General features: G+C 28.6%; 1 protein-coding gene across 1 annotated transcript in view; it reads right to left on the bottom strand.

Moving 5' to 3' along the window:
• Positions 1–23136, bottom strand: part of LOC142332503 (dynein axonemal heavy chain 1-like) — an 897921-nt gene extending 874785 nt beyond the window's left edge. The window contains exons 1-7 of the mRNA XM_075378951.1: positions 23006–23136; positions 21603–21807; positions 18418–18515; positions 17260–17373; positions 13618–13873; positions 12191–12353; positions 8434–8544 (exon numbers count right to left, since the gene is read on the bottom strand). Coding sequence (XP_075235066.1) covers positions 8434–8544; positions 12191–12353; positions 13618–13873; positions 17260–17373; positions 18418–18515; positions 21603–21785 — 925 coding nt within the window. The 5' untranslated portion in view covers positions 21786–21807; positions 23006–23136. The remainder of the gene's footprint in view (positions 1–8433; positions 8545–12190; positions 12354–13617; positions 13874–17259; positions 17374–18417; positions 18516–21602; positions 21808–23005) is intronic.
• Between the last annotated feature and the right edge of the window lie 366 nt (positions 23137–23502).

Genomic DNA, 23502 nt, shown 5'->3' with positions numbered 1-23502 from the left:
ATAAAAAAGATGCTAAGGAATTCTTTTATCATGCATTCAATCCAGATGCTGCTCCCACTTACTTCTATAATGGAGTATTTCATTGTTAATACTATAAATCCCTAAATCCCGACGGATGTCCTCATTCCTCATCCTATCTGTCCTTGTAATATCCCTCAAACTCCTCAAAAAGGACATTTCAGCATCCTGTATTCTACTTATATCCTTACTTTTTAAGAACCACACTGCCATACACTGATGTTGAATCTGTCCATGACCTTATACAGTTTTAACTGGCTTTGGACACTCGCCCTATTCCTGAGGTTCTTTCTAATAGTACACACATTGAGTGAAACCTATTGGTTTTCATTTTAACGTCATACTAATGTTTTAAACTTATTCAGTCACCCAGACTTCTTTCATAGACTTCTAACAAACTCAAATCATAGTACATAGTTCAATTTCATCATCAATTTCTTTTTCCTCCTCCAGTACTCTATTAGATACTTGCACATTTATTATTATTTTATCAATCTTGTAGCTAAACTATTCAAATCCCTAATTTTAAAGAATTAAAAATCTTGCTGTAATAAGCCGACATTTAGTTCATTTTTCTTGTTCCCATTTGACTATATATTATGTAACGTGTATTTCAATTTAGCTTAATTGTGTATCATGAATGAAACCTACTTTTTCTTAAATATCTTCATTATTCCACCAGTCATATACATACTAGCTCCTGCTTCAATATCATTTTGGATAATTACTACTTCTAGCTTAAATAAAGTATCATATTTTTTTACAAAAAAACTTTTAGTTAAAAATATTATATACACAAATTATAAAACGAAATATGATAAAATGAAGTATGAAACTGAAATTTGAACAGTAATCCACTCTATTTTGAAAATAAAACATAAATGACAATACTGACAGAAATATTTACTTTCTCTTACTCTGTAAGTGTGTATGTATAAAGCTTCCTTGTGGCAAACACCAGAATACAGATTTTGACATTTCTTTGAGGGTGCTCTGGAACCTTCAATATGCTCATATGCTGTCTCTTTAGTGTGTGGTTGGATCTTTTCCCCTTTTGAGGGAAGATCCAAACAAGTGACCCGTTCATGGTGTTTTAGCTTTGTGTTCGTAGCATGAGAATCAGGATAGTGAATATATAAAGAGTGAGAAACATTTAACATGTCAGTATAGATTTTCCTAGATACAATTACGTTGGCCTGGCAACCTGATTAACAATGGACCGCCTGTTAAAATTCATGATCAGATCATGATGTGCTTGAGCACGACCACACGTACAAGACAGAACATCATCACATATGCGCAGTTGATTGACCGGCAATAGACACTTTTGCTGGGGACAGACTGAGAACTGGCTTAGCGACCTTCAAAGAAAGCAATAAGCATATTTATTGGTGCAATCGTTATAATAATATACTTGATTTATATGCTGGTACAATAACCATCGAAACCCAACTTCCCAAAATGAAGTTCTAATTATACTCCAGGATTTAGAATTATAAATTTTTAATAACAAATCAAACGATAATTAAATAAGTTACAATTATTAGGCTAACAAAAACATTACATATTATAGAATAAATTCGATTTGGTTTGTAAACTAATACTCTGTATAATTTTCACAGCTTACTGTGATGGATAATAACAAAGATATTACTATAAAAAAAATATATTACATCATAAATCTAAAAAAAGCACTCATCAAAATGAAAATAATTTGTCACAAAGTAACATTTATATACTGTATTGTAATTATATAACAAAACTATGACATTACGATACATATAAATGAGTTACTGTGATTCCATATGGTATAAATCATCTATAATTTCAGTAGTATGTTAAAACATCGCTTTGTTCTATATACAAGGATTACTAAAACCACATCCTAAAGTTTCATTTCAAAACTTTCCTAACAGCCTTTCTACCAGCCAAACAAGTTTCAACAATTAGTAAAATAATTCTACCAATTAATTAGAGATTTGGAACACACACACACACACACACACACACACACACACACACACACACACACACACACACACACATACGTACATAACATAACATTACAACACTCTGAATTAAATTTAGTTTCTTAAAACTCTATAGATTCTACAAAACTCTTTTAATCATGTAAATGTAATTCTAAAAAAACACCTACGAGACTAAAATTCAATGTTACTCGGGCAACACTTATTCTCAAACAAACTAATCACCAGTAAAATGTCAAATCTTCTGAATTTGATAATTCTCTTTATTATTCTCAAAAAGAATATTTATCCTCTGAAAAATGATTTTTTTTAGTCAAATTTTTAACAAAAAAACTCGCTGAGAATATCATTTTCCTTGAAAAATTTATTAAAAATTTAATCTCATTCTGTATAATTTTTCTTCGCTTCTGGAGAGTTGCGATCCTTATCTATTTTCTGAAAATAATTATTATTTTCTTTTTATGCCCATTACTTTTTCTGAGGCAAGTCAAAACAGATTAATGAGATTTTTATGGTCACCTGCTCCTCCTAACATCAACCAACCACTGCAAATTAAATACAAAAATTTATAGCATGTAAAAACAGTTCTATACCAGAATTTTAAGCCATGAACCTTCCAGATATAAGATGGAGATTTATCACTGTATCTGGTGATTTATCATTAAAGACTGGTAGAGTAATATGATTATTAACTGTCCTGGGTGTCATAACCATAATTTTTGTTGGCAATTTGACACAAGACAAAGTCACTCCTAAAAATGGCATAGTCATTACACAGAATAACAAGAATTCCAAGTCATGCTTACTAAGGAAAATTAGGGGATGTGATGAATTTCTATTTCCTTCCTTACTAGCCTTCATATACTGTATTCATTTTGATCAGAAGCCCAGCGAAATGCAATTAGTATGCAGTCTTATTGACACACCTTAGTTTTCTTTACCCCAAGCTGTAAATTAATATCATTATTACAGAGAAAACAATTCCATTTACAAGTACTTGTATCTGAAATTGAGTATTTCAGTTATTTTTACTTCAGAAAGATTGTTTGAAAAATAGTGTAAAATAAAAAGGTCCATTCTATAGTAAAGAATGCATTATTTCACACTGTTTCCAGAGTAAGAGAACATATACATTATTAAAATATTATTTTCTCAATATTAGTCCTTCAGCCAAACATTCTTCTAATAAAGTAATTCAACAACATCAAAATATCTAAATAGCAGAGTTCTGTATTTTTAAATTGAATTTCTGTTCAAATCTAAGTCAACCTGTTAAAAATAATGTCCACAAAGTAATGAGCAATTTTACGTAAACCAATTCTAATAGAGATCTCTTAAACAAGGAGGAAAATTAAAGGCAACTGTGGTGCTAATTATCTCTTGCCTCATACCATCTGAAAGCATATCTGAAATAGTTCTGTTTTTTCTCCATTTGCATCTTTTTATGCAGTAGTATATCTACTTTAACAAATAACTTTAATTTCATTATTAACTAGTTGAAGTCCCTAGCTTTACTATTGGATGAGTTAAGATGTCACATGCCACTCTGCACCTCTTAATTTAAAAACTAAAAATATTCTCATAAAAATACAATAGAAAATATAATTTGTACTACATGCAAAATTTAATCATTTTAAATCTTTATGATTTAACCTTTCTAACTTGGAATTACAGAAGTAGTGTCGTTTATAAAAATGTTCTATCAATATTACTAAAAACATTATTTATCTATTTTTTTACTTTTTTAATACAACCTTAATGATTAAATTTAAAAAAAAGAAGTTACACGAGAAAAAACTTAACCATAACTACTTTTATTTCTAAAATTACAATATGATTAACTTCCATCAAATTTCATTGAAATCAGTACTACTGTTAATGAAATCAGTATTAAATAATGAGCAAAATATTAATAGAAAGAAATTATATAAAACAGAGGTTCTTGAATTCTTTAAAATCGTCAAATTCATTTAGTATATCAAGAGAGCATGTTTTAAAAAATAAAGTTTAACACAATTTCAGTTTTTGTTGACGAAAGAGATTAAGGAATGTAAGATGGTCAACAAATTCATACTTTTGGTATCAAACTCTTTTTACAGGTTTCTAGAAGAACAAAACTTTGAAAAAACAGATTGAATATCACAGTATTTGAATTTTTTTCAATTAAAAGAACTAGAATCCCTAGAAAGATTCTCAAACACCTTTAACAGCATGGAGTCTGAGTTTTTTTACTAGTCCTTGAATGTAAAATATATTTTGAAAAAGATTAATACAACTATCAAAATATCTCCAATTTCAATAATTGAGGAGACCATGAGGGTCATCATGAGGAGACTATGAGGGTATAGCTGGTCTCCAAACTCTTTTTTAACGCAATTTTTATTCTTTTAATAGCAATTTCTTCTAACGGCAAAGAAAAAACAGTAGTTTTTTCTTTGAAAAAAATTCCTTTTTGGCATTAACAATATTTATTTTCTTTATCTTAGTTCTCATTTTTTATTACTAAAAAAATTAGGAAAGCTTATATAATAAAAAATTGCTTTATTATGATATACTATAAAACATCATTAATAAATTACTATTTGTCAATTTATCTTAACCAAACAGACTGACTAGTTCTGATTTCAATAATAATTAATTGTACTCAAATGTCAAAGTAGTTATTAATTAAATAAATGGTCATATATATATATATATATATATATAAAGGGAACTAGAAGGGGTAAGAGTGTAATATATAGAAACTATATATTAATATATATACATAAATAGTTTTTATATACAATCCAAAAGCCCCAAACATAACAATTACATAGATAAACCACTTCTCTTATTCCTAGGCCAAAATCACTAAAGTCCACGTAATTTAATTATGTTCATTTTGGGGATAATCCCAAAAACTACCTTTGTATGATTTTTTCTTTTGATACACGATCTCTATTAGAAGTATATATATTTAGTAAAAATTTTATAATTTATTTTTTTAAATACATTTTGGATTATGGTTTATATATTATCTTTATATGGTCAATTTCTATCGTAGAGAGGCAGCATCTCTGTCTTTAGTCCAGAATATACTGGATTGAAATCTGAATAAAACTAAAATTTTTCATTACTGAAAAATACTATCATAAAAAAAATATATAGGCTAGCTGGACGTTATCCGATATCATCACTTATAGATTTTAGATGTTGCCATTATAATTAAATGAATAATTGAAATTCATATTACTCAGATGAATATTATAAATATTTACATGACTAATGAACCATCGAATAATACCTATCATATAAGTCGCTTATAACTTATCAAATGAGAGTAACATTTTGATCCTTAAATCATTTTCAGTAGCTTATATATATATATATATATATATATATACATACTATATTTACTCATGTAATTCACTCTCTTGGATTTTTAAACAATAATTTATTAAAATTATCAGGCGTAAGTGCTCCTAGCCCTACTTGTATAAAACATCTTTTTGGTGAGTGTTTGTGAACTTGTTGCAGGTGTGCTGGCATAGTAGTCTTCTCATCTTCTGACTTACGAATGTAGGCTGCTCTCTTCCCTTGGACAAAGAAATGAGTCTTGTCTGAAAAAATATCTTTTTTCCACATCTTAATAGTCCATTCTTTATGTTCCTTTACCCATTTAAGTCTTTTTGTCTTCATAACCTGTGTCAAGAACTGCTTCTTTTTAGATTTCCAAGTAATCCTCCCCACTGCAATCCCTTCTACGAACTATCATATCAAAAACATTAGTCCCACTGGCCCTCAAGTCCCTGTTAAGGTAATAGCTGATAACTGTGGATTAATTTTTCTTTTTCTTATTAGTAACTGATCCTGCGCAGGCGTGATTTTCTTTTTCCTTTCTCTTTGGAGAGACATAACCTGTTTCCCTAAACCTTTTCACAACTTCATTTACAGTACCTAACTCCGCACTACACTCACTGGCAATCTGTCTTTGAGTCATTGGAGTGTGTTGGGACAGAGGAACAATTTTTGAACACTTTCATGGAATTAGATCCATTGTATCAACTAGAAACAAATAGCAAACTTCAGAAACTCACAAGATCACCAAAAACTAATTGACAATGAATTATAAAAGTACAAAAACTACTAATTCTGTTTGTTTGCGAACTAACAACATAACAAGAAACACCAAACAGCAACCAGTCTGTCACTGAATGAAAATTCCCTACCACAGAACAAAAATTCCCTTAGTTAGGATTAATTTGTTCACTAGTGTATGTAACATGGTCTCCTTGCATAAATCACACACTTACTTTTAGATAAAAAAATGTTGGTCAAAAAAGTGCATGAATTATACAAGTACGGTATATCCGATAATAATTTCTAATAAAAACTTAATACGGAAAATAATCAAAAAGTGCTCCTCAATTGGTGTGTTCTGTTTTATTACTCAATAACACAACTCATTTAAATGGTTGTTCATTTTTTAATAATGACAGTGTTAATAAAAAAATATTCCAGAATACATCTAAATTGTTTATAAAATCTTTTTTTAAATACGCATGAGATAGTTTCAAAAAATTCCAGATATGTTCATTTATTAAAAATTGCCAAAATATAAAAAAATTTTTTATATTATATTTCTATCTGAATAGTTCTCTTTAGCAACTACTTATTTTTTCCAACAATCCTAAAGTTTTAAAAATCATTCATAGAATCCATTTTCAGAAGTCGTCTTCAAGCTTATTATCATTGATGACATTATATTCACATCCTTTAAAGCTTTTTACTTTAGAACATAATTTTATATAACGAAAAAAGCAGAAATCACCAGTGCCAAGTTGGGAATGTATACTGGATGATCCAGAGATGCTACGCCATACACAATAATTTTTAATCAGCATGAACTAATATGCACATTCAGATGAATAGATCGTTGTATATAACATGGATCAATAATGTCTATATATACATATGTATATGATTTTCCATACACATTAAACTATGAAAATTATATATATAGTTGTGAAGGACATTTTGATAACTCTCTTCTGATACAGTTTTCCTGAACAAATCTTCAACTGCTTTAAATCGTTTTGAAATGTCTATATAATTTTTAGAAGTTTTATTTATAAGTAGTTCACTACCAATGTAATATTATCAGCATTAACATGTCCCTACAGAAACAAGAGTATCATAGAAAATTTGTATTATAATTGAAATTTCATCATATACTTCTTGAAGAAATGCACATGTCTGACAGGAATTAAAAAAAAAAAAATTGGCAACAATACATTGTCCATGTCAAAAATTTTGAATTGTGATGTAATATGTGCATTCTACATGAATAAATAACCAATGGTTATTTTTCAACACGATATGCCATACTGAGACATTATGAACAATGCCAATTTATGAAACAATAATTTACCTGTCACAATTAGTAACAAAAGGCGATTACTAACAAAAGGTCACAATTTTATATTTGAAAACATAAATGAATGAATCACTCACTCAACATAAAAACATTCTCTCCTACACATAAAATGTAAAAATACTTCCTCAAAACTTGAAACTAGTTTTCAATAAATAGAAAATATAATATTATTAAAAATATAAAAATGCGCTGCTGTTAAAGCACAGTTTCCGTTTATAATTATGAATATACAACCTTCGCTAAAAACAGTGGGCACTTATATTTAAAAAATAATAATATCCACCTCTATCAAACCAAACAACAGAACTGTTTTCATGTAACACAGCAAACAATTACAAAAAATTAAAAAAATTATCGAAAGTTATTTTCAATTATAATCCCTATTCATTTATTTAAATTAAAAGATTTTTCCTTGACAAAAACAATTTTACTCTACTGATGAATTTTTTAATAAAACTAAAAAAAAATGTTTTAACTTCGAATATTACGCATCACTGTTTTAACACGTACATAAATATGAGCTCAAATAAATTTCAATGTTGCCTTCTGAACTGTTATTAGTTTTGCAGTAGCAAAGTTAAGTAGTAGTTAATTTATTAAAACTTCATGTATTTATATTATCCTTAATTATTATTAATCAAACTTTATAAACTTCTCTTTTTTTTATTTTATAATAATTAATTGAATATTTTGATCACTCTTTTGACCATAGTTTTATCAAGGTTCCCTTTAACTACCAGGCAGACTCTTCTTATTATCCATAGAATCAAAACACTTATCCATTCCTAATTTAATCTATATAATAAATTACTATAAACCGATCAGAGTAAAATATTTATGTATAACAATCACCATACAAAAAAAAAAACATTTAAAACTAACCGGGTGTAAAATTATTCTAAGAATAAAAGCAATTTAAGAATTTATATATGTTTTTCTGTTAGACTGAAAACTTCAATTTTCAGTCTATAAAACTAAGAACTCAAATAATTATAGATATAGAGCACTTACCATCTACATCTTCAAGCCCTTTTTCAATGGTGACTGTCCGTATGGATTGTTCTAATTCACCATAATCAACGTTCTGTTCTACCATTAGAGGAAATAGATCCAAAACAATTCCTGAAAAAAATTGTGTATGTTATACAGTAGAATGCACATTAATAAATGTTTCTGTAGGTTTTATTCATTATCATTTTATTCAGAATCAAATTCTCTACAAGTTTTGTTTAAAAATGTTATGTGTTTATCCCCATTTATTCACTTTGAGCCAACATAAAATAGTGTGTATATATATATATATATATATATATGTGTGTGTATGTGTGTGTGTGTGTGTGTGTGTGTGTGTGTGTGTGTATATATATATACTATTTGAAAAAAAAAATTAACATACCTTGTAATTTTTTTTGTAAAAACCAAACAATTACAATGAGCAAATTCTTCATTGCATATAAATCCAAACTTCTTTCTGAGTGCGTAATTGGAATATTTTTTTTTTGTCTTCAGTCATTTGATTGGTTTGATGCAGCTCTCCAAGATTCCATATCTAGTGGCAGTTGTTTCATTTTGGTACACCCCATACATCATACATCCCTAACAATTTGTTTTACATAGTCCAAACATTGCCTGCCTGCACAATTTTTCCCATCTACATGTCCCTCCAGTATTAAAGATACTATTGGAATATTAATGTGCAATATACAGAAACTAAAAACAATACATTTATACACAGTTAGCAATATCTTCCCTATGTGCTCCTTATCAGATTATCACACACTACTAAACTTCAATAACCAAGGTGATGTGATAAAACCTTTTACTGTTTTATTTCATTTAATTTACCATTATTTCATTATCTTTTGTTTTTTTAATATACAAAGTAAAACAGGATGAGTTTTGAAAACTATGGTAGTCTAAAAAATATCATAAAATTTCATTATCATACAAAAATGTTTGCTAGAAACAAATTAATAAACATAAAATTTTAATCTGTTGAAATAGTATAATTAATAATATATGTGCACATGATTACTATCAGAGTTTGTTTTCAGACAATGACATAGTTCTTTACTGAACCAATGTAGGAGTCTAACTTACCTTACACACTTAAATTTACTCGCATATCAAAGTTAATCACTGCTTTAAGTTTATTACTTTAACACTGTGTGAGCAGTGTAGAAATGTTTAGATTATAACCATAAAATAGGTTTTTTTTTAATAAATCAACAAAATCATTACCCTCAAACTACAAGGGATATCTCTAAATTAAACACCGCTGGGAAATTTCTCTCCATAAGGTTGGCAAACCTGTATCATTCATGGTCATGCTAGTAATGTCCACACTGCATTGTTGTCTGTTAAGTTGTCGCATTGTAGTATCTTTGATTACATGTTACGTTATAAGACGAATAGGAAAATCGATGTTGCCATCAACTGTGAAATATGTGGAGTCATAATATTTTTAAACCATAAAAACATTAAGCCGGCTGAAATTCATACGGAGTTGGTTGGTGTGTACAGCTGGTGATAATGTAATGAATGAAAGAAACATCCGAAAATGGTTTGAAAGGTTTAGAAATAATAGAATTAATGTACACGATGAAGAAAATTCGGGGAAGCCCTCGATAATCACTAAGAACTTGTTGAAAGACATCGATGATGAAATCAGAAAAGATCGGTGCTCAACGATTTCCAACCTGGCCCTTCTTTTACCTGATGTTTCAAGAGCTGTTACTGGTCGTATTGTTCATGACCATTTAGGCTTCAGAAAGGTTTGTGCTCATTGGGTGTCACATGTCTTAACAGAACATCACAAAAAAATCCGAAGAGATCTGCTTTGGAATTTTTGATGCACTACACTGAAAACGGTGATGAATTCCTTAATTCAATTGTTACCGGCAATGAAACATGAATTTCGTATTACATGTCAGGGAGAAAACAGCAGTGAAGTGAATGGCGTCATCATCAATCACCAACAAAGATCAAGCCACAGCCATTTGGATGCGAACTGATGGCCAAAGTCTTTTGGGATCGGTTTGTCATACTGCTAATTAATTTCATGCCATGTGGAACGACTATAAATGCAGAAACTTACTGCAAAACTCTACGTTCAGTTACGGCAATTTGCGGGTGACAAACTTAAAAATGCTGTTAATCAGTGGCTAAATGTACTGGCAGCAGAAGAATATGATGAGGGTATAATGAAGCTGGTGTATTGCTACGATAAATGTCTTAATTCATATGGTGATTATATAGAGAAGTAGTACACAAGTTATGTAGTGTAAGAGAAATAAAAAATATTTATAAAGTTTTCAGTATAAATATTTTACAATGAAACAGTCTTTACTTTAGAGATAATCTCTCATAAAAAATAATTATTTTTCAATTCTTTAAATCTTAACTTTTCGAAATCAGGACAATATTAAAAGCAATCTAATAGTTCTTAATTTGGTGCTGACTTAAAAAAGGCTTCAAATTTAAATAAAAACTGAAAAGTATTACCTTTTTATTTTAAGGTGATTTTTTAAAGTTTATTTTCTAGCTTCAAACCACCATTTTCTTAGTCTTTCTAGATAGCACCAACCAATTAGGCAATATTTTAAGGTATGTAATGAGATACTACACTCAGGCATTCACACCACATATTGCACCCATCTTTCGTAATACTTTAATAACTTTTCTACTACTGCTTGTTTCCTGCATAGCTCTCCTTGAATATCCTGGCTTCCAAATAGTTTCTCAAACTACATCCTTTTACAAGCCTTAAAAGCTTCATTTCTTCTGCTTCAACTTTTGCAGTAACTTTAATTTAAAATCTATGTTTCACTAGCATAAGGAAAAGTGGTAAAATTATTACATTATATGACCTGAGATAACTCTCTTCCTGGCTTTATGTCTAGATACTGATGTAGCTTCAAACAGACTGTAATTTAGCTATAATCCTTAAAACCTTCACATCATTTTCACAGGCTCTATCAAAAGCTACAGTTCCAGCACCCATCCTCCAAAATAATTTTTCTCTTAGAGTTCCTTCCCACAGAAAGCTATCGCTTTCATATTGGTCAGTGAATACTTTCAAATTATAATTGTCTCCAATTCTAATTTGCATGAAAACTGCTCTCTGTAACTTGTTTTCAGGAACTTTAGTTCCTGAATAATCACTTGATCTGTGTACAACAGTATATTCAAGTAATTGCCATCTCCCAAATCATACCCACTGTCACGCAATATCCATTTATAAAATATCCAATTTTATAAAAAAGGTTATCAGAGATTACTGCTTTGTTCACTGAACATCAGTCCTTTTTTTTGAAAATTCATGAACATCTGTGGTTTATCTATGAATTCTTTTTACGGATTCACGTTTACATCTAAAAATGTAATACAAAGTGAATTTCATACTTAACAGTATCATGCTAATTTTTGGATCAACTTTGTCATCTTAAAAATGTGTTACACATAAACTATTACTAAAATTTAGCAGAGTCTATTCTCTTGTTGAATAAGTCATCAGCAACAACAATAATAGCGTGATATTAGCTCCATCAACATATTTTTCCCTTGTGACCAAGAGATGGTTATATTTGTTTTACAGGGGCACCTCATATAAGCCTCATGTAAGTGAATCTATATGTTGTATTCCATATGAAAGGTACATTTTAAAAACAGAATACTAATTCATTTCTCAAGCATTACAATAGAAAGTATGAAAACATCAAACTCAGCAATAAAGAACGTAGAAAGAAATAAAAATAAATTTACTAACCATTAAATAATTTAAGATCATCTCGTAAAAATTTTGGTACATTCACATCTCTTAAAGATCTTAAAACAATCTGTCTCTCATCCATATCTGGATTTTCACGTTTAAGATTACCAGCTACTGCAATAACTGTTTTAACAGCTCTCATTCCAAAATCATAATGATCCTACAAATAAAAAAAAATTGTTATAAATGTAAACCAAACAAAAAATTAATTACAGGTGTAATGTAATTTTGAACATAAATGAAAACTTTCTTTTTTCTTGCAAAATAAAAAATTAGGTAGCCCAATTCTCTAGTTATTTTCTGGGTGTAAAGATTTGAAAATTAATAAATATGATAAGACCTAAATTAAATCTAAATTCCTAAAAGTTTGAATTAGCACAACAAGCAGTAACTAGCAATATAACATGTTACGATGAAATGTAATATCAACAAAAGAAAATAACCTAGTGAAAACTATACCTCAATATGTTTTTAGTTCTTCCAAAATGTTTGTTTGTTGGTACAAGTTAAGTAAGTGATAAGAGCAATAGGAAAATTTCAGAAACAAAAAATTTGCAGAAGTTTCATGTAAAGTCAGGAAAACCTTTTACAAAAATAACTGGAATTTTAAAAAAGATATTTGGGAATAAATCTTTAAATGCTTGAAATAGTATTCAATCGCATGAGCAGTAGAAACATTTCAAAATCAGTCAAATTTCACCAGATAGTATTCCTGACATAGGATGAACACTAACTATCTTGAACAATTTATTTCAACTTTATATTCTTATTTTTGGATATTTTTATAACATTCAAAAAATCATCTAGTTCATTATGAGGCAGCTGAAAAGTGAATTTCATTTCAGTACTTAATTTGGGTCCAAAAAATTACAATAGGATTTATTTTTATTAGAAGAGCTGAAATCTGGCCTGAAATATTTCGCTAGCTGTAACTCGAAAACAAAGCATTTTCAGACCTATGTTTATATGAACGCTTTTCAATATTTTCCACAGTAAAATATATCCTAAAGTCTCTCCATTTCTTCGCAGGACACCTGTATATTATATATATATATACCACAAAATGATAATATATTAATTACATGAACACAATTCAAATCCTACACACTTTTCATCTACATTCTAAATATGCCTTACCCAATTCAAAGGAAAAACGTTAGCTGACACCAGGATAAGAACAGAAGAACCAATCACTGAAAATAGTTGCAAAGCTAACTTTAAAATAAGTTATGAAAAGCTATTCATTAAAGAATTTGGTTAGTTTTATAATTAAAAAAGTTCATATATTTAAACTATATTGCAATTTGTTACATTAAAAGTGAAGGAAAGTGGAATGAAGAAAATAACAGCATCTGAACTTCACTTATCAACTGTTTTCAAATAAATAATAAGAATAAACTACGCTATAACAACTGTTTACTTACTTGTGAACTTAATTGTTCAGAACTTAATTTAAATGTTGTAGTTATTTTTCCAGCAAGTTCTTTAGCATTAGAAAAACCAAATGAGAAAAGTGAAATTTCAGCAATTAATGTATAATCAGGAACCATCATAGCGACAGGACGAAACAATGCTTTTAAATTATCAGGTAACTCGGTTCGACCAGCATAACCTGGGTTCATGGTAATAAATACAGCACAAGCTGGATTTAAACGTATTTCACTTCCTTCAAAGAAAAATCTTAAAGGAAAACAGAAATATTTATATTATATTAAAAATACATGATAATTTAAAAATAACAATAAAATTAATTTTCTTAACATTTGGCAAGTTGGTTTTGATATAATTTGTATAAATAATATACTTCCACTTACCGACAATTTTTTTAATGTATAATCAAAACGTTTTCAGATTCATTTCTCCATCATTAGGAATTATTTAAAACCATGAATTTTACCGTTCATATTGTGTTATATGTATGATAATTAAAATTAAAATTAAATTTTAATTTCGTGGTTTTAAATAATCCCTGATGATAAAGAAATGACTGAAAGAGTTTGGATAATACATTAAAAAATTGTTGGTAAGTGGAAATATATTATTTATACAAAATAAAAGTAATGTTAAATCATGTAAATGTAAAGATATTTAGTGAGATCTAATTTCAATTTCAAGATTCTACTAAAATATTTCAAATTTTCAAAATATGTTACTTATAAACAACATTAAATAAAAAAAAACTGTAAAACATAAATTGCCGCAGTGGTGCATATTGCTAATAGATAGAAAAGAATGACAGAATATAAGAGTTATTAAAACAAAATAAATTGTTAAGGATACATAAAGAATGTGAATATTAGTTAGGTATTAGCATAGACAAAGATACAAAGTAATTTTGATCTGCTATTTCCCTAACTTTAAATTTCCACAACGTTGTTTTGTAATTTAAAAAAAAAATATTTTTCTATTTTTGGCTTTTAAAATTTGATTGCAGATTTTATTTATTTATATTTTTAATATCTGGAACACTTCTTTATTATTAAGAAATGATTGATCAACTACTTTTTCTTCATTGTTGTCCTCCAGCAAAAATATTATTTTTTTTACATAGACATATCTGAAGTAAATTTAAGTCGCCATATTAAGTCATTGGTTAATGCCTCAACTCAAGGAAGAGGTAAGTTCTTCTTTCATGTGCAAGATGAATCTCTGCCATAATGGCACATAGAGGTTCAAAATTAACTGCAACACCTTCTAAGAGGTTGGACTGGCTGTACAAATAACAAAAGCATGACAGTAATAGGTTGGCCACCAATAAACTTCATACTTAATGTCTTGAACGTACTTCTGGCATTGTTTTATAAAAGATAAAGTCTTGTCTCTCCCATAAGTACTGGTGTAGATGTCTTAAAATCACATATCACAAACACTGTTGTCAGTGTTAAGTGAGCCATATTTCATTTGTTAGTAATGAACTGGACTAATGTGTTGGTATGTGCTGACAAACAATGTACCAATGCACACAATGTACAGACGAATGCACAATGTACACCTATTACACAAAAACTTCCTGTCCCATACAACCATATAAATAACAATTAAAAAATATGAAAAATAATTTTTTTGCAAACCATAAAAACCATCTTAACCATAAAATTTCATCTTTAACCACCCTGGATTAATAAAGTTTATTATATACAAAATCACTAATCAATAGTAACTTGTAAGAATGTTCCTATTGAACATTTTTTTTAACTGAAATATAATAACATATCTCATTTCCTAAAGTAATTTAATTTTTAAAGCTTAAAGAAATATTAAAACTTCATTTTCTATGAACTGAAACTGTTAGACCTTATTCATTTAAAAGAAATTAAGTTGAAAAAATATTTTTGATTCCATCTCACATATATAGTTTACATATGTACAATTTATTTAAAGTTTTTCACTATAACAAACAAATTTTTTGTTATAACAAAAAAGGAAAATTAAATTACAATGTTTACTTAATTTTAATAAATTTCTTGGGAAAAAAACAAATCCTTTCATTTATTAAATTAGTTCTAAGTAGAAATTTTAATGGTTTTAAATGGATGAATAAGGAACATATCAAACTTTCTATTTACTTTATAAAAACTTTAGGTTGTAAGAGCCAAGATAATTCTTTGGTGTAGTTGATCAATACATACAGTTGTCAGAGTGGTTTTATGTAAGTCCTTAAGACTTTTAAAATAGAAAGTCTTGTAACAGCTGTGATACGATATTAACAGTTTCCAGATTCACAATTGGCCATCAAAGAAATTACTTATTTCTTTTGATAAAAATTTTATAGATTATAATTAGTCAGTTCTTTTGCTTTCTGTGACTGGTTTCAAAGTGAGGTGGTGTGATTTAAAATTTAGTGCTTTCTGATTATTTGGCCTCTTTGCTTGCTGTCATTGGTTACAAGTTAATATGATTGATTGAAATTTAGTACATTGTGATTGGACAGTTCCTTTGTGATTGATGTAAACAATCTGTTTTCTGATTGGTTAGCAGTTTTCATACTTATGTTTGGTTAAAAAAATGCAGATTTTAATTGGTTGAAAATCTGTCTCATCTACTTTCCTGAATAAAATCAGTATTTTTTTATTTGCATGTGTCAATTAATAAAATATTAAATGTGCTAGGATTCCAGCACCCCAGCACAAAAGCTTAAATGTAGCAAGCTCAAATCAGTGTATTATCACTAGATAATTTTTATCAGTTTTGGTTTTTTTGGGTTTATGATCATTTATCACAGTTGGATTATATTTGATCTTGTTTAAGCACATTTATTTACTTTTATAAAGGAATAAATTTTCCATGAATTTGAAAATAGTAATTATTGATATTTCAATTTTTTCTCTATTAACACACATTGGTTATGCACAGCAAACATATATTTTGACATATGCAAATTATTATGGTTCTTCATATGCAGAACCATAATAATTTATGTTTTCCAGTGTAAATGTTAATACATTCAAAAAAATGTAATAGGACACTATAAATCCTAATAAGGAAAAGAGTTCTAAAAGACCACCTATCATAGGAAGAAGTTGATCGTGTTTACATGTACCAATGCAATCAGGTGAAATTAACTAAGAGAAACAAATTTAGACTATAAGTTTAAATTACAATGTCTACAAAGTTTAAGTGATAATACTCTTATGTAGATAATTTTGTATGGAGTTGCAGGATCTTATATTTACTTTTAAAAGTTAAATAATCAAGTATCTGTGATTAAAAAAGTAATTAAAATTACAAAAATAAAAAAAAGAGGAAGTTAAAAATATTACAAGTACATGTTAACAGTAACTGGTAGCAGGTTAGTAATGAACGAGTTAAATCATAATATTGAAAGAAAGAAAAAACAAAAGCAAGTACAAAAATAGGAGCAAAATGAAAATGTATGAAAAAAATTATATAATATATATAAAAAAATTTGAAAAGAACAAAAAATATTGCCAAAAATCTTAGAAATAATAAAAAATTGACTACTTTAACTGACAATCAAAATTAATTATTTTTTAATTACTCTTTTTTGTTACAAATATTTGAAAACATGATAAAAGTATTATATATCAAATTATTTCAATAATTACTTGGTAACATAAGCCATCTGTGCCTTCTGAATAGTTGTGATCTGTTGGGCAACAACAGATAATACTTCTATATCGATACGATTAAATTCATCAAAACATGCCCAAGCACCAGAACTAGAAGAAATTATTAAAAAAATATTATGTAAATTAGAACATAATTTGTAATAAATTAAAATAATTATTGTTATATCTTGTTTCTATACTTATGTAAGCTACTCAAAAAAAGAGATATAGGTTGTTGTGCAAATTGTTGAAAGGTAAGCTTGAGTAGTTATAATCGGCATTAGCTCAAAACATAATGAATAATATTATAACAATACTAAATATACCAAAATAATAAAGTATTATACAAAAATAATGTTAAACGCCATTAAAAATCATCACTAAGACTATGAGTGTACATGACTGGGATGGAGAAGGTAATAAATCTTTATACAAACAGGTAATTATTTATTTTACAGCTAAACATATATTCATTTCTGAATAACATTATAAAATGTTAATTGTACAGATTTTTTGTAAGATTCTATGACATTAGATGTTAGTTATATAAAAAAGAAAAAAAGAATACTGGGATTTAAAAGAATTTATTAACTTCAAAAATAGTTCTTAGGTAGGTTTCTAGTACTAAAAATCGGTTTAAATGCTGATATATATATATAAAGAAATATTATTCTTTTTCCTTTGAATAGAAAGTGAGCACATTGATGGTTTAAAAAGTTTTAACTGGAAACCTAATGAACAGAATTCTTCAAACTCATTCAACATATATGATGTTGATGTTAAACAGATGAAATTATTTTGCACCAGTTGTTAAAAAATCCCTACCATTAGTCAGGGTTTAAAATTATAAATTACAAAACTTGTAAATCAAAATAGCCTTCATCAATTTTTAAAATTACAAATGTATCAAATTCAACTTAGATGACAGATCAAAGAAGAAAAGTCCAAGAAAAAGTTAAATTTGTGAGTTTTCTACTAAAAAACACTAATAACAACAATCTGAACATTTATAGTTTTTCACAATTATAAAAATTTGCCCAAAAAGTAAGTTGAAATATATTTTTAAATTATATAAAATATATAATAGCATCAAAAATTTTCATATCTTTATAAACTATGAAAGAAAAATAAAATCAACAAAGAATGAAGAAATACCTAGCCAAGCCTTTGAAAAATTTTCCCATTGCCATGAAGTCTAACTGATCAGAACAGTTGAACACAACACACTGAATAGCAAATGCTTTAGCCAAATCCTGTAACAGTTAAAAATATTACAATTTTATTTTATTTACACAGACACAGTAATTTAAATTAATTTTGAACTTTACCACCAACATTATAAATAACCTTACAAAGCTAGATTGGACAGGTGGGTGTACCATAAGTTACGGTAGATAGTAACAGCATAATTCGCAATGGGCAATAAATGTATAGGATTAAACTATGATATACTGTGTTGTCAAAAATGAAAACCTTAATTTAATAATGGAAATAACAAATTAAATGAAATTTTTAATTCTTAAGCAATATGAAAAAACTTTATAAAATTCCTTGTGCAATATTCCATAAAGTGGAATTTTCTGTTGCACACAAGCCAGTGAGAATGGTATATACAAACTACAAGTATATATAAAACATTCAGGTAAATGTATGAAGATAGATCTGTATAAATTGGCTAAACATACAAATAAAGCAAACTGTGTTTAATTAGTATTAATTCTAAAAGCATCAATATTAACATGTAGAATATTAGAAATATTTCACAATATTTTATTCTTCCTTAAGAAAAATCTCATTTGTAATTAAATTCTTGAAGATTGAAAATGTTGCCATATATATCCCGAGCTTCATATGGGTAAACGCAATGCTAGCAGCTCAGATATCAGCGGGAGTACAGTGTTCATACATGCCAGCACAAGCACCAATCCACATCAATCTAGCTGACTGCATTACTCTCCCACCACAGTGTCGCTGCGACCCCACCACTTGCAGGCACCTATAAAAGAGCAAACAGCAGAGCAAATTTTCAATTTGTTGCTTACCACACCTGGAGAAGAAGAAGAAGAAAGAAAAAGTTCCCTGGACGGCTCAACGTGGAACCTACCGGCGGATGCCAACATCCCTGCCAGAGCAGCCAAGCTGCCAAGAGAGCTGCTGAGCGCAGATGCTACCTTTCTGCCCCAGCTCGCCGGGCTTCAAATGCCAAGGCTGGCAGGCCCTGCAGCAGAAGGTGGCAGGCACAGTGTGGGTTTGCTCAAGAAAAACCACCTCGCCATGCTGTAGAGGGGACCCAACTGCTGCTGAGGGAAAGCTCAGTCAAATTCAAACAGACAAGCCACAACTCCCTAACTACAGCCAAGTGAACATTGGCGGAGACCAACTTCCGGACCCATCAGCCCTTCTCAGGGCTACCTCACAAAATACACAAACGGGCCTTTTCAGGGCCATCACTCCAAAAAACTCAAACAGCCCTTTTCAGGGCTACCACAAGATTTTAAAGTCATATGCCATCAAAGCCATTTAGTGACAAAATATATCATTTGTATAGGTTGAAAATTTTAATTCCCTTTTATGATGTTCCAAACCAAAACTCTTGGACTATACTTTTCATTATGCTGAAAAAAAATAATAATAGGCATCTTTATGCAACATAACTGTAAAATTAATAAAGTAAAATATTGTATGCTGTTAATTCACTACTTTTTTTCTATAAAATTCAATGCATATATTATTGACAAATTAATACCTTTGCTGTCATTTAATAGTAAAAATATGACATAGAAAGCAGATTAAACTGGCAACGGTTTACAATTTTATTAAATTAGGAAACCAGAAAACATTTTAAAATAGTTTACAAAACTTTTTCTTATAATCTAAAATTAAATGGTAATTTCAATCAACAATCATTATCAGTAGATACTGAGGAATTAAAGATAATTAAATGAAAAATTATAATAAATATATTAATAATCAAATTAACAATAACTTTCAAAACACTTCAAATGAAACAATTTTAACAAAATAAGACTTAAACACAAAAAGCTATTATTGATTTAAGGAAGAGATTGGCAAGATTTTTATTTGATGTGTTTTGCTTTATGGTGCAGAAATGTGGACTTTAGAAAGGAAGACAAACGATGAATTGAGGTATTTGAGATTTGGGTGTGGCGTAAAATGGTAAACATCTGTTGGCGGGATATAAGTAACAAATGAGAAGTTGTTGAAAAGGATAGAAGAGAGAAAGGAATATGTTAAATAGCATTTTAAGAAGGAAAAGGAACTGGCTGGGATACTGTATGAGAAGAAAGTGTTTACTAAATGATGCATTTGAAGGATTGGTGAATGGAAAAAGAGGAAGGGGAAGAAGAATATTTCAGTTGATTGATGGGGTTGTGGAAAGAGGGAAATGTACAGAAACAAAAACACTTGCACAGGACAGGAACAAATGGAAAGCAGCAGAACACAGTGAATGAATGATTTAAGGAATCCCAATCAAAAGAGTAAAGTTAGCTTAAGAACACTCAAATCACTGAAACCTGCACCAACTCATACTAGCTACCATGACCTAATGCAATTCTTGATTTGTTTAAAATAAATTTAATATTTATATTTTATTATATATTTTATTTATTTATTTTTGTTATATTTAATTATTTATTTTCTTTTATTTTTGCCTTTTTATTGCATCAATACATTTTTATGTTTGGATTATCTAAAATGACTATAATTATCTTTATTTTAAAACACTTAGAAAAATTTGTTCCGCAGTACTTTGCACATTATATGTTAAATAATATTTATTATTTCTTCATAATTGTTTTTTTCATTAATTTATTTTATGATTAATTTGTTTAATCTATTTGTTTATTTCATCAATTTGATATTAGCTCCTCAATATCTATTAAGGATGATTGTTTAATAATTTTAATTTTAAGTAAACAGTTTTTGAATGTAATCATGACTTCAATAACTGTCAAACGTAGCTCCTTTTTTGTTCAAGTTTATTAGCAAAATTTTGTCAAAAAGACAGAATAAACAATCATATCAACAAAAAAAAGAAGAAAAATGTGTTCACTCAAACCAATGCTCTGCTAATTAAATGGAATTGCACTGGGTATCGTAGTAATAAAATATTATGGTTGGTGGATGCCAGTTGAATGACAAATAATTATTACAGTCAGATTAGCAATATTCTGCATATGCTAGAGAACTGATACATAGAATTATACAAGAGGCAATGTACTACATGCCTCATATATCAAAAAATAATATATCAAAATGTTAGTATCCAGTAAATATAAAAATACCAAAATATTAATTCAATTTATTTTATTTTTCACCTTAGTAGTTTCAGTTTTCCCAGTACCAGCAGGACCAGCTGGTGCTCCACCAAATTTAAGGTGTAAAGCTCCAGTCAAAGTCAAATAACAACGATCAGTTAAAGGTGTTATTACTAATCGACCACTATTACCCAAATATTCATAACCATAACCGAATTCTGCATTAACCGCACGCACTTTCATTTGTTCTTCAATCCAATAGTACCTGTGATTGAAAGGGGAAAAATGAATATAAATATTAAATTACCAATTAAAACCAGAATAATTTGCTGATTAATCAACAAACTGGTGTTTTTTTTTTTTTTTTTTTGCATAACACAGATATGTATTTGAAAACTCCTGAATAAGGAGTTTCAATATACTTGATAAGTATACAATATACTTGATAAGGATACATTCAATATCTTGATATGATGTTACATATATAAAAGCTTCTAAAAGAAAGATCTGGTTGAACAGTAGCATATTTACCAACATGCCACAAAATTTTATAAATAAGCAACGGTTTTCCTTAAGGAAATCTGAGTCTCAGATGACTTTATTCAGAATAAATTGTTGCATAAATTTTATGCAACATTTATTTAAGCTGATGTATAGAAAATCATTGCTCAATGATGTTGCTGCCTCATCCTGAATAAATACATTCGAACTCCCGGTGTTGTTGTAGAATATTCTATTGCCTGGAGGAACCTAAAGTATTCTTTTGGAGTGGAATTGTTTGTCTTGTTTTCTGATCCCTCTGTAGATAAATTCTCCTTTTTTTATCACTAGCCATCCTTTTCCCTTCTCCTTGACTCTTTCTTCCTTAATTTACTGTAACACACACACACACACACACACACACACACACACACACACACACACACAGAGAGAGAGAGAGAGAGAAAAGCACACAAGAAAGAGGGATTTGTAAAGTAACCATACATTATGATACAATTAAACAAAAATACATATAAAATGTATCACTTAAAATAAAATACTTATGAAAATAAAGTCAACCAAATAATTAATTAATTCTGTTTGTGGTTAATTTTTCAGATAGAAAATCTATTTATTTAATTTTAGCCAGTACAAAAAAGATAAGCCCAAATTAGATCAGTCAACTGGGTTCAATTATTATTTTAAAAATGATTTTTCCATTCTACTTCATAAAAACTTAATCTACTTCATAAAAATAATCTGAACTTCATAAAAATTCAATCTAATTAGTATTAACTCCATCTATATAACTTTATAAACGTGATTGACATATTATAAAAGATTTTATATCATAAAGTTACCTCAGTTCAGTGTAAAATGTAACAGTATAACAAAAATAAACAAACATAAAATTAATTAATAAGCTACTGAAATTTTCCATACATTCTATAGAACAGACAGGCATTATAAAAAGAAAAAAATACCTTAACTGACTAATCCAATCGAATTCATTTACACTTTTGACATCAAGTTGGATCAAATTTATTAATACATCTCGAGCATGCACTTCAATGACAATTAATGCAGACAAAACTTGTCTTTCAACTCGTTTCAATGGTCCTTTGACTAAACCACGCAAACCATCAAGCTGTAAAGTAATTAAAAGATTGCACAGCAAGGTATTAAATATACATAGCAAGTTAAAAAAAAATAGATGTAGTAAAGGTAACTGTTTAATTACACTGCCCAACAGTGAAAATGTTTTCGGCTCAAAAATAACTTATTCTTATGTATTTCTATCTGATGAATTAAAAAATCACCATAAAAATGACCGATTAACTCTTGCTTTGGAGATACAATGACATGTCATTTTTTACCTTATCTACATTTTTAGTTTGGGAGTAATTTTGTTTTTGGACTTGTCACACCTGCTGAATAACGTAACACAACATTCTCCAGCTATTTATAGGTTATAAACATT

Source organism: Lycorma delicatula, chromosome 11 (assembly GCF_047948215.1).
Source record: "Lycorma delicatula isolate Av1 chromosome 11, ASM4794821v1, whole genome shotgun sequence".
Classification (NCBI taxonomy): Eukaryota; Metazoa; Arthropoda; class Insecta; order Hemiptera; family Fulgoridae; genus Lycorma; species Lycorma delicatula.
Note: the sequence above shows the minus strand (reverse complement) of the source record. Positions and strands in the feature narration are given on the sequence as shown.